Here is a 14,723-nt window from a genome sequence, read left to right as displayed (position 1 = left end):
AGGGAGAGGCCTGGAGCTCTGGAGAGGAGACTATGGAAAAGCAACAAACGCCTGTGCAGGACAGGTGAGGGCGTGGTGGGGGCCGCTAGGAGGCGTTGTGGGCTCTTCCCGAAAAAGAATTATCCAGGAGGTCGGTACAGGAAGTGGGTATATTGCTTGTCCTGCGACTGACTCAGGTCAGCTTTAGGAAGGGAAGTGAGTTGGGAAGCCTGTCCCTCCCTTCTCACAGCTCACAGCCCCAGGCACTCAGCCCATCGGAGACAGAAAGAAAGCAGCTGCTGCCTTTCAGGCACCTGGCTACTGAGTTGACTGCAGAAGCCCCAGGTAGGCACCAGGTCTTGCTGTTTTTACCCACAAGGCCCGGGAGATTCAGAGCCTGTTCTAATCTTGTTTCTTTTATTGACAGTACCTCTTTCTCCCTGGAGGACCTACCAGGTCACCCCCTCAAGGATGACTCCTCTGCCACTTTGGGATCCCAGCCACCAGGCTAATACAGGACCCCAGCTGCTGGTGAGTTGGATCTGTGGCTCTGTCTCAAGGTAGCAGGAGTGCCAAGAGATGGAGCTCAGTCATTTTCTGTTCTCCACAGGGGGCCAGCTGTGGGTCAGGGATATCTTTGTCTAACAGGACCCTGTGCCATCCTTCTTGGCCTATGTATGATGACTGGGGCAGGATGCCCACTACCTCAGGACATCCAGAAGAGAAGCAGGTGGCATCTAGGGGCACAGGTACTTCTCTCGGCCCCTCAGCTCAGTTGTGAAGTTGCTGAGGAAGCTGCACTGAGGGCTAGGGTGGCAGGCCAAGGCCACCAAGCTAGCAGGCTCTCTTCCTCAGGGCTCCCAGTGAGAAACTCTGAAGAAGTCTTTCTCTTGGACCCTCTGCTATCCCCTGGGCAGCGTGTTCCCCTATACCTGCCCAAGCCCCCTCAGCAGGTGAGAATGAGCCTCCCTACATTCTCTCTCCCTTTCTCCATTCAGAGCCAGTGGGACAAACTTCCCTTCCCGTCTTCTCAGGCAATGGGCTCACTAAAGCTGTTGCTCCCGCCTCCTATCATGTCCTCCTCTGTGCAGCCCTCCTCCTCCCAAGGCTGCCCCTTCTCCTCCCAGGCCCGCCCCCCCTCCTCCCAGGCCCGCCCCCCAACCTGGCTCAGCGAGGCGGAGATGATCGCCCTTGCTGGTCTGCTGCAGATGAGCCAGGGAGAGCAGACCCCCGACTCCCAGGCAAGCTCCCTGCCTTCTGCCAGCTGCCCAGACCCTGCCTATGTCTCTGAAGACCCTGGCCCCAATGGTGGCCAGAGCTGTTCTGGAAGCACTGACCCACGACCCACACAGAACCCCGATAACCACCGTCCATAGTGTCCCCTCCCCTCCCTCCACAGGGGCTGTCTTCTCTCCTAAGCCGTTTTGTTGACAATAAATCAGAGTGTGCAAACCAGGCTCTCTGCAGTGGGGCATGGGATGCAGAAGCAGGCTGGGCCCGTTACACCACTACACTCAATTATTCTTCCTCCAGGTCACCCACTCCCTGGGGCAGGGAAGCCCACTGAGCCAAGATAGTCAGGGAGCAGGGCACCTTTAATGGGTGGGTTGGGTCCACAGCAGGGGAAGTAAGGAAATTGATCTGGTCTCCCAGGCCCAGAGAAGGCTCAGGTGAGCCTGACTCAGACCCTAGCAGGATGACTCAGGGGAGGACAGGCTGCTTGGGGGCCACCAACATGGTCCCTGATGCTCCCCTCACCCCCATTGTTTCTGAGCCTTAGGACTTACGCTTTGCCTTGCAAACACCGGGTTAGGATACTTCTTTGGCTGAGAAGACACAATGGCATCTAGCTGCCAACATGTGAGGGGACTGAGCTGTCCCAAACCAGGGTGAGAATTCATCCATGCTTCAGCCACAGCTCGCCCGAGACTGGTTCTGTAGGTGTTTTATTTGTTTGTTGTTTGGGTTTGGGGTGGGGGTGCAGAGAGATGTTCTAGTACTTTCTCTTAAGAGTCTAATTTCTTTGGAGCACTTCTTCCTGAGGTGTTTCTGAGGCGGTACAGCTGGAAGAGACAGAGCAGGCAAGGGGGCAGCATAGCACCTCACAAGGCCTCAGAGTCCCTGGCTCCTATGTGCAGAAGCTGAGCTGAACAGTGCTAAGGTTTTCTCTTCTTTTCCTCTCTTCCCTAACCAATGCTTGGTTCTCCTCCCCTATCTTCTGAAAGTTCTAGAACTTGATGCTGGCATAGCTATGTGGACTATTCCCTGGGGCCGCTCCAGGAACCTCCAGGGGAGGGACTAGGTCCAGGTCCACATAGTTGAGGCAGCTGTCCAGAGACCCCAGCCTAGCACTGGGATAGTCAGGGATGTACATGTAGTCCCCAGAGAGCTCTGACCCTTGGGAAGAGCGGGGCTGAGCCACCGTGGGTCTCCATCTGTCCCTAATGCTACACTGGGCACTAGAATGCCCATGTTCAGGCTCCCTGGCCTTGAACTCGTAGTAAAGAGGCCCCGGTAAAAATCTGTTCATGGGCATATACTCTGTGCTCTCACAATCCTCAGGCTCCTTTCTGGGATCTACCCTGGGAGGGGTGGGGGGAGGGAGACCTGGGGGCGCCATCCACATGTACTCAGCAGCTTTCCCCCCCATGTGCACATAGTCATTCCTCATTCCCATGGCGATGTAGTCCCCACCCAGATCTGGCCCCCTGTAGGAGGGTGCTGACCCCATCCTTTCCAGTGGATTGACGTAGTCCTGCTTCGCTCTCTCACCCGGACTTCTCGCTTGTGCTGCCAGTGCCAAAGCAGGGATCTCATATGGTGCTGGGGCAGGGACTGCAGAAGCCCCCTTTGGAGAATCTCCCAGCGGTGCCTCAGCTTTGCCACTGGCTGCACTGCTCCCCAGTCTCTTCATGGCAGCCAGGACGGTCTCATGAATGCTTTGGGCCACCACTGCATCAGGGGCCTGCAGCCACAGCTCACCAGGACCTATGGGCGCTGAGCGCCCGAGTTCCAGGAAGAAAAAGGAATCTGCGTGGCCGCAGCGGCGCACACTGAGCAAGGACAAGCGCAGGACTGGTGGTGGCGTTGCCCGGCTGTCTCTGGAGCCTTTGCTTCCCGGCTTCCGCAGGAGGCTCAGGGCCCCAGAACCCAGGCACAGGCGATAGCTGCCGCTGCTCAGGCCTGGTGCTCTCCCCAGCCCCTTGGACCGCAGTGTCACAGGCCAGACGTCCTGGAACGGGGCGAAGATCCAAGACTCAGGGGCCTCTTGGGGGCTGAAACCTGGAGAGAATGGGCAAGTCACTGGGAGGCTGGGGTAGGGTCACCGAGTCCCAGGTGACCAAGACGTGTAAAAGCTTAAGATTTGAACCTTTGTTGATCCTGAGAGAAATGGGTTCAAGATAAACTAAGTCAGCAACCCCTGACCTCCCCGTAGCTCACCCAGGGCTCACCCATAGCGGTGGCAGCAGCTGCAGCGGCGGTGGCGCGCACCTCGAGCAAGGCGCTGTACCATGTTTGCTGCTCTGCTTCACTGGCCGCCGCCACGCCCAGGCTGCTGTCGCTGGTATAGATGACGATCAGGTGGCGCTGACGGGCATCCGCGCGCTTGCTAATAGTGCAGGCACCTTCCAGGCTAACGGTACGCCGGGGTCGAGGTGGGCGGCAGCCGCTGGCCAAGAACTTCTTCTCGCTCTCATAGCACTCCAGCCGTGGTGGGTCAGCACGCAGCACGAAAAAGCGGCGGCGCTGGGACTTCTGCTTCCTCAGATGGCCACAGAGCCGCACGTCGGGCGGGCAGGGCCAAGGAAACGGCGGGCCGAGGGACACGTCGGTGGACTCGCCCCCAGAGGAGACTGTGGGGCCCGTACCTGCAGGGTTCATCTCCAGCCAAAGGCAGTAAACTGTCCTCAGAAGGACTAATTTGAATGGGTCCTGTCCCCTGAGCTACCACCGGCTTGGGACAAGTTGCAATCTTGGGAAGATTGCAACCGGCCTAGCTGCCCTGCATCTCTCCACGCCCTCTCCTGACTTGGAGTGGGCAAGGAGCCTGTACAGGGTGCGTGTGTCCCAGTGGCCAGTGACACCAGGACTCCTAGGTCTAAGGGAGGCTGATCCAACTGGGTCAGCCTCCTTGTTGGAATCTCCACCCCCTTCAAGTTAACCCTCCCACGCCCCGAGTGCAGGAAGTTGAGTTTAGGATTCATAGGCTAGAGTAGGAGTCCTGCACCGCTGGGACCGAACTTTCACAGGGGCGGGGAGTGAGGGGGGTGCGTCTCTACCAATCAGCTGACTGGATATGGGGGTGGAGGAGTACCGCCAGCGGCAGCCTGGGGCAATCTCGAAAGCCCGAAAGTTAGAAAGCCAGGGTGCAGAAGCAGCTGTAGTTAGCAGTGGTGGCACCAGCGATTAGAAGAGCGGCCTAGCGGGCCATCCTGAGAGCAGCGGTTCTCCAGGCAGGAGCCACCTCACTGAGCCTCTACTTGTCGGTCCTCGGTGTTCTTTCCCTTCCGGCTCAGAGACGATGCTTGTGCTTTTGCTTCAGGGACCGTGGCTGCTGAGCCATACGCAGAACTCTGACTCTTTGATGAGTTTGCATAGCACAGGATAGGGAAACCCTGGTCTCTGGTTACCGACCGTTCCCACCAGATTCTCACGCATGCAAACGGCCACTGAAAGACACTTGAAAAAGGAGTTAGTCTTTCCGGGACACCTTCCTAAAAGTGCCCCTCACCACCATCAAGCCAAAATGCGAACCCGAACCTGACGGTGGCTGTGGTCACAGAAGCCTGGATCCTGTGGCAGATGTCCCAGTAACCCTTTGCATCCTGAGAGGTTTGGGTGGGGCTGGAGATCACACACCACGAATGCACATACTTGTGCGGGCCGGAAGACAGCCTCTGCTATCATTCCTCAAGAGCTATCCCTCTTGTTTTCTAGGCAGGCTCATTGGCCTGGAACTCGTCTAGTAGGCTAGGTTAGTGGTCCTGGAAGCCCCAGGCATAGCATGTCTGACTCCACTTCCCCTGCCTGGGGTTACAGTGCGTGCTACCACACCCAGCTTTGAAAATATTTAGTATGTGTGTGGTGCAGGTTGCCTCTTGCGTGTGGTTGCAGGACAACTTTTGGAAGTGGGTTCTTGCTTTCCATCTTTTTGAGGCAGGGACGCTCTCTGTGTACTTCAGGCATGCTGGCCTGAGAGCTTTAATGATAGTAGTGGTTGGGGTTTTGCGTGCGTGCGTGCGTGCGTGCGTGCGTGCGTGCATGTGTGTTTCTCTGAGCCCTGGCTGTCCTGGATCTCAGCGATCTGCCTGCCTCTGCTTTCTGAGTATTGGGATAAAAAGCATGTACCCTGCTGGAAGTCTTCTATCTTGCTCTAGGAGTATGGGGAATATGATGCAAGCCATGAATTCCACTTTTTAATGTGGATTCTGGTGATCAAATTTGGGCTATTGGGTTTGAACGGACCAACTGAACCATGTCCCCAGCCCCTGGGATATTTTGTTTCTCTATATTAGGGTCACAAGGGTGAGGGAGTGGCGTGACTCATTCTGTCAGACAAAGCTTAGCTGACAAGTCATGGTGCCTTAGCAGACCTGGCATTCCCTAATGAATGCGTGGCCAGCAAAACCCATGCGGGGAAAGACGAACTTATAGAAGAGAAGGCCAACCTGTGAGACCCTGGAAGGGTATTTTGGGGAGGGGCTCCCTTAGGTAAGGAACCCATCTACCAAGTAAACAGAACCAAGACAACCTGGGTCTTTTTCTCAGGATAGTTCAAGGGCAGCTCAAGCAGAGGCCTAGGGCTTATCTGTGATCTTCAGTACTGTAGAAATCATTGCAGCAGTGAAGTGATGTCTGTCTGTCTGTCTGTCTGTCTGTCTCTTTCTCAAATCAGGGTTTCTTTGTGAAGTCCTGGCTGTCCTGGAATTCTCCTTGTAGACCAGGCTGGCCTCAGACATCTGCCTACCCATGCCTCCCAAGTGCTGGGCTGAAAGGCGTTCACCACCATCATCTGTCTGGTTGACATCCTTGAGCACCTTTTCGGGTGTGCATGAGGGCAGACACCCATGTCAACAAGCAACATAGGTCTGGGCATCTAGTGCCTGAGGCCTGCCCCAGATGCCTCCCAACTGGGCAGAGCCCCACCCAGGGCTGAAAGAAATGCTCAGAGGTCAGTTGGTAAACAGTGGAAGATGGCCCCGTGAATAATGCACTCGTGCAAGTTTGAGACTTGAGCTGGGTACTCAGGATGCACAGAGAGCTGGACATGGTAGTGCACAGCCTTAAAGCCGGGGCCCCTGAGTGAGAAGGGTAGTGGAGACAGGGTGGTTTTCAGAAGCTCTCTAGCCTGCAAGTCTAGAGCATGCAGTGGTGTACAAGACTCTACCTCAAGGAAACTTGAGTTGAAGCTATCCAGGAATGGTCTCGTCCCATCTTCCCGCCTCCCTGGTTATCTTGCAAACATCTGTCCTTGTGAAATCACATCTGCTGTCACAGACTGCTCCAAGCGCTCTGTGTCACTCAGCCCTGGAGTGCTGGGTAAAAGATAAAGCAGGAAGCAGCAGCCACCGCAGGACCTGCTGTGGACTAACAGAGAGGAGGTGAGCACTAGGGAAGCCGTACCAGGTGACTTGATCTGCTGGGTACCAGAAGCCTGGTGCACCTCAGTTGCTATAGCAACAACTCTGCTTTGAGTTCTACCTAAGCACATATTTTATTATTATTATTATTATTATTATTATTATTATTATTATTTAGTAGTAGTAGTAGTAGTAGTAGTAGTAGTAGTAGTAGTAGTAGTAGTACACTGTAGCTATCTTCGCCTCACACCAGAAGAGGGCATCAGAAGTCACTATGTGGTTGCTGGGATTTGAACTCAAGACCTCTGGAGGTGGTGCCAGTGCTCTTAACCACTGAGCCATCTCTTCAGCCCCCTATTTCCTAGTTCTGGAACCCCAGCAACTCAGGAAGTAGAATATTTGAGGCTCTGCTAGATTGGGGGCACCACACTTGTTAGCAGGAGTAGGAACCCTGGGGAGAGCATGTGGGATAGCCTTGATTCTTCTGTGTGGTGGGGGTGGGGTGGGAGTAAGCTATATAAGGAGGCTTAGCACCCACAGAAACTGCCAATGGGTGATTGGTTGACAGACAGACCTGAGCGAGAGTGGCGGTCGTCTGCATAGCCTAGCTAGAGCATCGTCCAGGGGCTGTGCAGAGAGAAGGACGTGGCCATACATGTATGACCGAGTATGTTGTTCCTGCCAGCCCCTCCCACCCGTGTGCATATGTGCGAGTATTTGAATCCGTCCAGATTTACAGCAGTCAGGTGAGGCTGTGCAGAGAGGAAAAACAAGCCTACTCGTCTCATTTCTTCCACCGATTAGGGATCTTGCCACTGGTCTGAGAGGTTAGATGGAGGAGGGCTGCTAAGCCCTTCCTTGCCAAGGCCAGTGGCTTCAGTCCCAGCCTCGGCCCAGGGAAAGTTTGAGGCCAGAGTCCACGTCAGACAGAGGGACAGGAAGGAGGGAGAAGGCTAGGAGGACCTGGGCCCACGAGGCAGGCAGGGACCCTGGAATCCCTGGAATGTGGGATTTATACATAGGGCAAAGTGGCCTCGTTTTCTAGGGCCCTTTAAGACGAAAGTTATCTGGAGCCAGAGTGCTCCAGGGACACTGCGTTATTAAAAAACAAAACAAAACAAAAAACAACCAAAACCAAAACTTTGCCCTTACTCCTGGCTTCAAGCAGAATGGGGGGAAAGAGAAGGCCAGAGACATTCCTGTTTTGGTGAGGAGGCACCTTGTGAAACTGTGCGGTGGCATGTCAGAAATTCAGTCATACTTGTTTCCACAGTGTGCTCGAGGCCAGCCTGGGCTACACAGTGAGTTCCACTCAAGCCAGAGCTACACAGCCTTTGTGATTATGTCTCAAAAAATAGCACCAGCAAAAACCTGGGAGGAGCAGCCTAGCGTGGGGGCACATAACCTTCAGGAGGCAGGCAGCAGAACTGAGTGTCTGAGGACAGCCAAGCTATATATGGAGACATAAGGTAGGGGGAACAGACTGACGTTATAAAGATGAGAAAAGAAACAGAAAATATGGAAAAATCTAGTACAAAGGCTAGGGGCCAGCTGGGTGACCTCCCTCCCCCACCCCTCCCAGGAGAGGGAAGGAGGGGAGAGGCTAGGCTAGAGGGAAACAGGAGGGATTGAATCTTACTGCAGAGGGCAGGCCAAGACTGGCTTAGCAAGAGCTAGAGATCTTCCCAGAAACGTCTATAAAGCAAAGGAACTGATAACTTAATTCCCACATCCCTTTGCTGGTCCCTACGGAAGGACCAGAGAAATCTTAAGAATGAATAGTTTAAAGGGCCAGGAACTCTTGGCGGAGGTCTGCAGGGCGGGGCCTCGCTGTACACAGCAAGGCCAAGGCCCAGGTCGCTGCTGCAGGGGAGTGTTTATCCTGTGCGCAAGCGGCCCAGACACCTGGCCGCTGACACTGTAGCCTCTGGTAAGGAACTGCTGGAGGTGCTGAGAGCACGGAGGGGGTCTGTTTACTTCTCAAAGCCACACTCCAGCAGCCCGTGGCACCTTCCAGTCCCAGATCGGGACCCTCACTGTCCGTCGCGTCTTCTCGCTAACAGAGGGTGCGCAGTTCAGCCTTTGCTTGAGGTCACGTGTTTATCAGCCCAGGCAGCGAAGATCGGAAGATCCAAGTCAAGGCTCAGTCATGTTGACTGACTTGTGTCCACTCCAGCTGGCACAAAACAAGACACTCCGAGCCTTTTTTTTTTTTTTTTTTAATCCTTTCAAACGCAATCTTTTCCAACATTGCCTCCAAACAAGCTTTGGTGCGGATATTTGGGAGCAGAGGGAGGAATGTGGAAAGAAGAAAAAGAAACAAACCAAACTCCCCGGCCGATCATAGACTTTTCACTGGACAGCCTAGGCTTTGCTCTGGGGTACTCGGCGGTCTGGAAAGCATCAGGATACTTGGTTGTCCTCCCTGGAGCCCTGGGGCCCCAGGTTTGATTATACAGACACGGGCATGAGCTACCCCATTCTTCAAGTCCCCAGGAGGAGTCTATGCAGGTGGTCTACCACTGCACTACCACCGAAGCCTTTTTTAAAACTTTCTGTCCTTTTCCTTTGAGACAGGATCTCCAAATTGTCCAGGTTAGTCTTGAACTTGTGATCCTCCTCCCCAAGTCCCCCAAGTTCTAGGACTACAGGCCTGTGCCAAAGCCTCCCACGCTCCATCCCCCAAGTTAAAGGGTTGTCTGGGAAAAACAGAATGGCTGGCGGGGTTTACCTGTTTACATATGTGTGTGCATATATATATATATATTTATGTATATAATAGGCTATATTAGAAAATTCTCTATTTATAAATATAAAACACTGGTATCCAAACATGACAGGGCTAACTAAAGTGCTTGACAGGAGGCGGGCAAGCATAGTCTCCCCTACCCTGCCGGCCAGGATGTGGGGACAGCTAGGAAGAACTGAGCCTGGAAAACAAAAGTACTGGACGCCAGAAGCGCCACACTCCCAGGGCTGCCTGGTGGCTTTCAACACCAGACCTCATCTTTACCCTACATTCCCGCTTCCCTTCTGTCAGGGAGGACTGTGGCGGCAGCTTTGGAAGGTTGTGTGTGGAGAAGCTGCTCCCCCAGGGGGGAAGGCTGCTGCTGGGGCTGTGCCTAACTTCTCTCCCTACAGTCCACGAGGGACAGGATTGAAGGCTGCCTTCGTACTTAATGATCTGACAAGAATACACCACTGTGGAGCCTCCTGGTGAGGGTATCTTTGCTCCTTCCGGGCTCCTTCCTGGAGAGGAAAAGGAAGCCCCTGGGCGGCAGATGGGGAGGCTAGAGTCTGATTCATCTGCAAGCCTCAAGCTATGCTTCCAAACCTCCCTGTTCCCAGATCTGTAAGCCCAGCAAACCAGGCGCAAACCCCAGCCTCAGACCCACAGAGATGCTCCATCGGCAAATGGTCACCAGGGCTCCGAGGGGGGAAGCAGAAGTAGACGTCATCCCCCACACCCCAAGTAGGGGAGAGCACCTTCCTCCCCCAATGACACAGTGCTACAAGAATGGGTTTGTGGTTGGAGGTTTGGAGGCAAACGCCGAGGATCCAGTCTGCAAAGACAGAAGAAAAGTTAATAGATCAGGGGGAAGGAAAACTGCTAGAGGCCACAGAGCACAAGTACTCGAGGAACAGACAGTGAGGGAGATGAGGGGCCGCTGAAGGGAGTGAGGGGTTGAGGAGGGTCTGAGAGCTGGGTGTGGAGGTACACACCTGAAACCCCAGCACTCAGATGTCTGAGGCAGGAGGATCATGAGTTCCAGGCTAGCCTGGGGTACACAGTGTGACTCAGTCTCATAAAAAAAGGGGGGGGGGAGGCGGTGGGGTGTGTGTGTGCTGGCTCCATCGGTAAAAGCATGGGTACCTGAGTTCGAATCCTCAGCACCTATATAAAAAACTGGTGTGGTCACATGTGCGCCTGCAACCCTGGTGTTTGAGGGACAGAGGCCGGTGGGTCGCTGGGGCTTGCCAGCTACTAGGCTAGCTCCAGGTTCAGTGAGAGGCCCTGTCTCAAGAAACGAAGGTGGGACAGGGAAGGCCACCAGAAGTCCTCCTCTGGCCTCTGTGAGTGACTCCGGGAGGGGAATCTTGGTTATATCCCACATTACCACCTTCTGGAAAGATCTGTCCATCTCCAGAGTCACAGTGCAGCACTCACCATGAAAGGATTGGTGGAGATCCCAGCCGGCTGGCTCAGTGGCCTCTGCCCTAGCTTGGAGGTCCCCAGATCGCCAAAGGAAGAACCTGGGAGGCAAGGACAATAATTTGGTTGACTGTGTCTCTTATCTCCTGAAGGGGGCGGCTTGCTACATTCCCAAGGAACACCCAAGAGGGATCCTTCCAGAATTCTCCTTAGAAAAGCATGGAGCCATCAGGAGACAGAGGGAGCTCTGCAGCTCCTCTGGTCCCCCTACTGGTCAGAAAGGGAAATAGCTCAAGTTTCTATCTGTACCCGAGACAGGTGCCCCATCCCCCTTTAAGGTTCAAGAATAGGCTGAAATAGGGGCTCGAGACCCCATATGAACAACAATGCCAACCAACCAGAGCTTCCAGGGACTAAGCCACTACCCAAAGACTATACATGGACTGACCCTGGGCTCCAACTGCATAGGTAGCAATGAATAGACTAGTAAGAGCACCAGTGGAAGGGGAAGCCCTTGGTCCTGCCAAGACTGAACCCCCAGTGAATGTGATTGTTGGGGGGAGGACGGTAATGGGAGGAGGATAGAGAGGGGAACACCCATATAGAAGGGGAGACGGAGGGGTTAGGGTGATGTTTGCCTGGAAACCGGGAAAGGTAATAACAATTGAAATGTAAATAAGAAATACCCAATTTAATAAAGACGGAGAAAAAAAAAGAAAAGAAAGAAAAAAACAAAAAGAATAGGGTGAAAAAAATCCTTAAAAATATTTTGGCCTGGCAGTGGTGACACAGGTCTTTAATCCCAGCAAGGACAGCCTGGTCTACAGAGTGAGTTCTAGGGCAGCCAGGGCTACACAAAAAAACTCTGTCTTGGAAAAAACAAAAAAAAAAACCAAAAAATTCGAGCCAGGTATGGTAGCACACACCTTTTTTTTTTTTTTTTCGGAGCTGGGGACTGAACCCGTAGCACACACCTTTAATCCTGGCACTTGGGAGTCCAAGGCAGGCAGATTTCTGTGAATTCGAGGGCAGCCTGGTCTACAGAGTGAGTTCCAAGACAGCCAGGGCTATATAGACAGACTGTCTCGAAAACAACAAAACCCCCGGCTGGGGATTTAGCTCAGCGGTAGAGCGCTTACCTAGGAACCTAGGAAGCGCAAGGCCCTGGGTTCGGTCCCCAGCTCCGAAAAAAAGAACCAAAAAAAAAAAGAAAACAACAAAACCGTGTGTGTGTGTGTGTGTGTGTGTGTGTGTGTGTGTGTGTGTGTGTGTGTGTGTTACTATTACTTTTTGTTACTGTTTTTTGAGACAGGGCTTCTTTGTGTCTAAGTTTGTATTTATATGTGTGCATGCATGTGTGTGTGTGCATGCATGTGTACAATGGTTAGGAGCACATATTGCTCTTTCAGGGGCCTGAATCCAGGTCCCAGCAGCTACACTGAACGGCTCACAAACACTCCAGCTCCAGGGCATCTGATCCTTTCTTGGCCTTTGGGAGTATGAATATCTATGCATACTCACACAGAGACACAACTATGCATAAGTAAAAAGTTAAATTTAAAAATTATGGCTAGGAAAAAAAAAAAGGGGGTTGGGGATTTAGCTCAGTGGTAGAGCGCTTGCCTAGCAAGCGCAAGGCCCTGGGTTCGGTCCCCAGCTCCGAAAAAAAAAAAAAAAAAAAAAAAAAAAGAAAAAAAAATTATGGCTAGGGCTGGAGAGATGGCTCAGCGGTTAAGAGCACTGACTGCTCTTCCAGAGGTCCTGAGTTCAATTCCCAGCAACCACATGGTGGCTCACGACCGTCTATAATGGGATCTGATGCCCTCTTCTGGTGTGCATGAAGACAGCTACAGTGTATACATATAAATAAATAAGTCTTAAAAAAAAAGCATGTCTGGGCTGGAGAGATGGCTCAGCGGTTAAGAGCACTGACTGCTCTTCCAGAGGTCCTGAGTTCAAATCCCACCAACCACATGGTGGCTCACGACCATCTGTGATGAGATCTGATGCCCTCTTCTGGTGTGTCTGAAGACAACTACAGTGTACTTCTACATAATTACATAATAAATAAATAAATATTTTAAAAAAGTATGTCTGTATCAAATGTGTATCGTCAATTCTTCAATAGTTTAACTGCTATTTACAGAACATTTCTGCTGCGTTAGATTACAGCTAGATGGTGATGGTGCACGCCCCTGAATCACAGCACTCGGGAGGCAAAGAGACAGGGAGATCTCTGAGTTTGAGGCCAGCCTGATCTACAGAGTGAGCGCCAGACAGCCAGGGCTCCACAGAGAAACTCTATCTGGACAAACAAAACAAAAAGGTTATAAACAGCCAATTTATTGCCACGTTTACTTAACCCCAGCACCTGGCAAGCTGGGGTGATCAGGAATTCAAGGCTAGCCTGGGCTGCACACTGCAAACCTATTTCAAAACAAAACAAAAACTAAGATCAAAAAGGGCTGGCAAGGTACCCACCAGTGGCAAAGGCTTCTGCTGCCAAGCCTGATGACCTGAGTTCGATTCCCGGGACCCATGTGGTGGAAGGAGAGACCTATCACAAGTTGTCTTGACCTTCCTAGCAGTGCAGTGACATGCTCACCCAAACGCACACACAAATAAATGCTAAACAAAACAGGAGAAGGCTGGAGAGACAGCCCCACGGTTAAAAACACAGCTCACTCTTCCAGAGGTCCAAGGTTCAAATCCCAACATCCACATGGTGGCTCAAACCCTTTACCCCTCCAGTCTAGGGGATCTGATGCTATCTTCTGGCTTCTGTGGGCACTGCATGGAGGTGGTGCACAGACATCATGCACCCACATATACCAAATAAAATTCCTTTAAAGGACAGACATACACAGAGAGAGGTGTACACAGGTTCCTTACATCTTTATTGAACTGGGAATGGAACCCGGTGCTGCTCCTGCCCAGCAAACTCCACCCCTGCCCTCTTTTCACTATGTGCACAGTCCCGGCAAGCCTTGCACACTTGTCTCAGCCTCCTGAGTGGGTAGAATAGCATGCCTGTGCACTTAGCGTGCAGTTTCTGTGTTACGAGAACTGCACGAATAGCTACGGAGTCCAGTGCACATGACGGGTGGGGGTGGGGTTCCTGGAACAGATCACACACGGTACTCAGGGGCTGCACCGGATGTACAGTGGGGATTCACGGAGGTAGGGGGGGCTCACACCCGGTCCTCTTACCATTCTGCTGTTCCACCAGTCCAGCCTGTGTGGGGAACACCGGGGCAGGGAAGGTACTGGCAAAGGCTCCGGAGGGTGGCGCTGGCTGGAGAAGGCCAGGCTGAACACTGCCCATCCCGTAGCCAGGCCCTGTGGAGTGGGAGAGGGGAGGCTCAGGTGTACTTCAGGCAGATGAGCTGATATTTCCCCCTCCTCAATCTTCCCGTGTAGAGAATGGGGTCACTTTTTCCACAGTGGATGTCCTTGAATGAAGCCCTACAGCCAGCAGGCTTTTCCTGAAAAGCTTGTGCTCTCTCTGCCCTCGGGGCTTGGCTTGAAGGGTGCAGTGCTCGTGAAGCACGCAGAACTGGACCCACAGACAAGATGAAGTGTGACCCCCACACTATGTCTGGTGTCATTTATTCTGTCCCCGTGCCCTCTTCCCCCTTAGGAGACAGGGTCTCTTGTAGCCCCAGCTGTTTTTGAACTTGCTATGTACGCAAAGAAGGCCTTGCACTCCTGATCTTATGCCATCCTTCCCAGGGCTGGGGTAACAGCTAACGACCCCACGCTATCACACCCAGATCCACTCTTTCACTCCTGAAATGGGCATGGGACCCATCTCATTGGGCCACTGTGACAGCTGATGGATGGGAGGCACCATGTGTGTGTGTGTATGCATGTCTGTGTATGTATGTATGTGTGTTTGTGTGTGTGTATGTATGTGTTTGTATGTGTATATGTATGTATGTGTGTGTATGTGTGTTTGTGTGTATATGTGTGTTTGTGTCTGTGTATTTGTGTGTATGTGTGGGTTTGTG

At 52.8% G+C, this 14,723-nt stretch overlaps 3 protein-coding genes across 7 annotated transcripts in view; 1 reads left to right on the top strand and 2 right to left on the bottom strand.

Annotated features, from left to right (window-relative positions):
• Nucleotides 1-295: 295 nt before the first annotated feature.
• Sap25 (Sin3A-associated protein 25) lies at nucleotides 296-1,431 on the top strand. Its single transcript, XM_008769160.3, has 4 exons — nucleotides 296-324; nucleotides 407-510; nucleotides 590-728; nucleotides 835-1,431. Exons 2-4 carry the CDS (start codon nucleotides 451-453, stop codon nucleotides 1,353-1,355), a joined length of 720 nt encoding a protein of 239 aa, XP_008767382.1. The 5' UTR covers nucleotides 296-324; nucleotides 407-450; the 3' UTR covers nucleotides 1,356-1,431.
• Nucleotides 1,432-1,909: 478 nt separating this feature from the next.
• Nucleotides 1,910-14,723, bottom strand: part of Agfg2 (ArfGAP with FG repeats 2) — a 43,062-nt gene continuing 30,248 nt past the window's right edge. For 2 of the 5 annotated variants that reach the window (XM_006249142.5, XM_063271280.1), the window contains 2 exons: nucleotides 13,924-14,052; nucleotides 13,590-13,831 (listed from right to left, as the gene is read on the bottom strand). In XM_006249142.5, the coding sequence (XP_006249204.1) occupies nucleotides 13,752-13,831; nucleotides 13,924-14,052 (209 nt within the window). In that variant the 3' untranslated portion in view covers nucleotides 13,590-13,751. Of the gene's footprint in view, nucleotides 10,124-10,728; nucleotides 10,815-13,589; nucleotides 13,832-13,923; nucleotides 14,053-14,723 lie in introns of those variants that run through there. The other 3 variants (XM_006249141.5, NM_001400969.1, NM_001107131.1) reach the window with 3 other exon arrangements.
• Nucleotides 1,911-4,049, bottom strand: Irs3 (insulin receptor substrate 3). The gene is given in 2 exon segments (NM_032074.1): nucleotides 1,911-3,261; nucleotides 3,432-4,049. Coding segments are annotated over 2 exon segments (1,485 nt in total). The 5' UTR covers nucleotides 3,862-4,049; the 3' UTR covers nucleotides 1,911-2,206.

Source organism: Rattus norvegicus, chromosome 12, assembly GCF_036323735.1.
Source record: "Rattus norvegicus strain BN/NHsdMcwi chromosome 12, GRCr8, whole genome shotgun sequence".
NCBI classification, from domain to species: Eukaryota; Metazoa; Chordata; class Mammalia; order Rodentia; family Muridae; genus Rattus; species Rattus norvegicus.
This window is presented reverse-complemented; position numbering and strand designations above follow the sequence as displayed.

Coding starts and splice junctions, on each gene's coding strand:
- Sap25 (XM_008769160.3), top strand. CDS start 451: ATGACTCCTCTGCCACTTTGGGATCCCAGCCACCAGGCTAATACAGGA. Junction 511..589: donor ATACAGGACCCCAGCTGCTG/GTGAGTTGGATC, acceptor TGTTCTCCACAG/GGGGCCAGCTGTGGGTCAGG. Junction 729..834: donor GGTGGCATCTAGGGGCACAG/GTACTTCTCTCG, acceptor TCTCTTCCTCAG/GGCTCCCAGTGAGAAACTCT.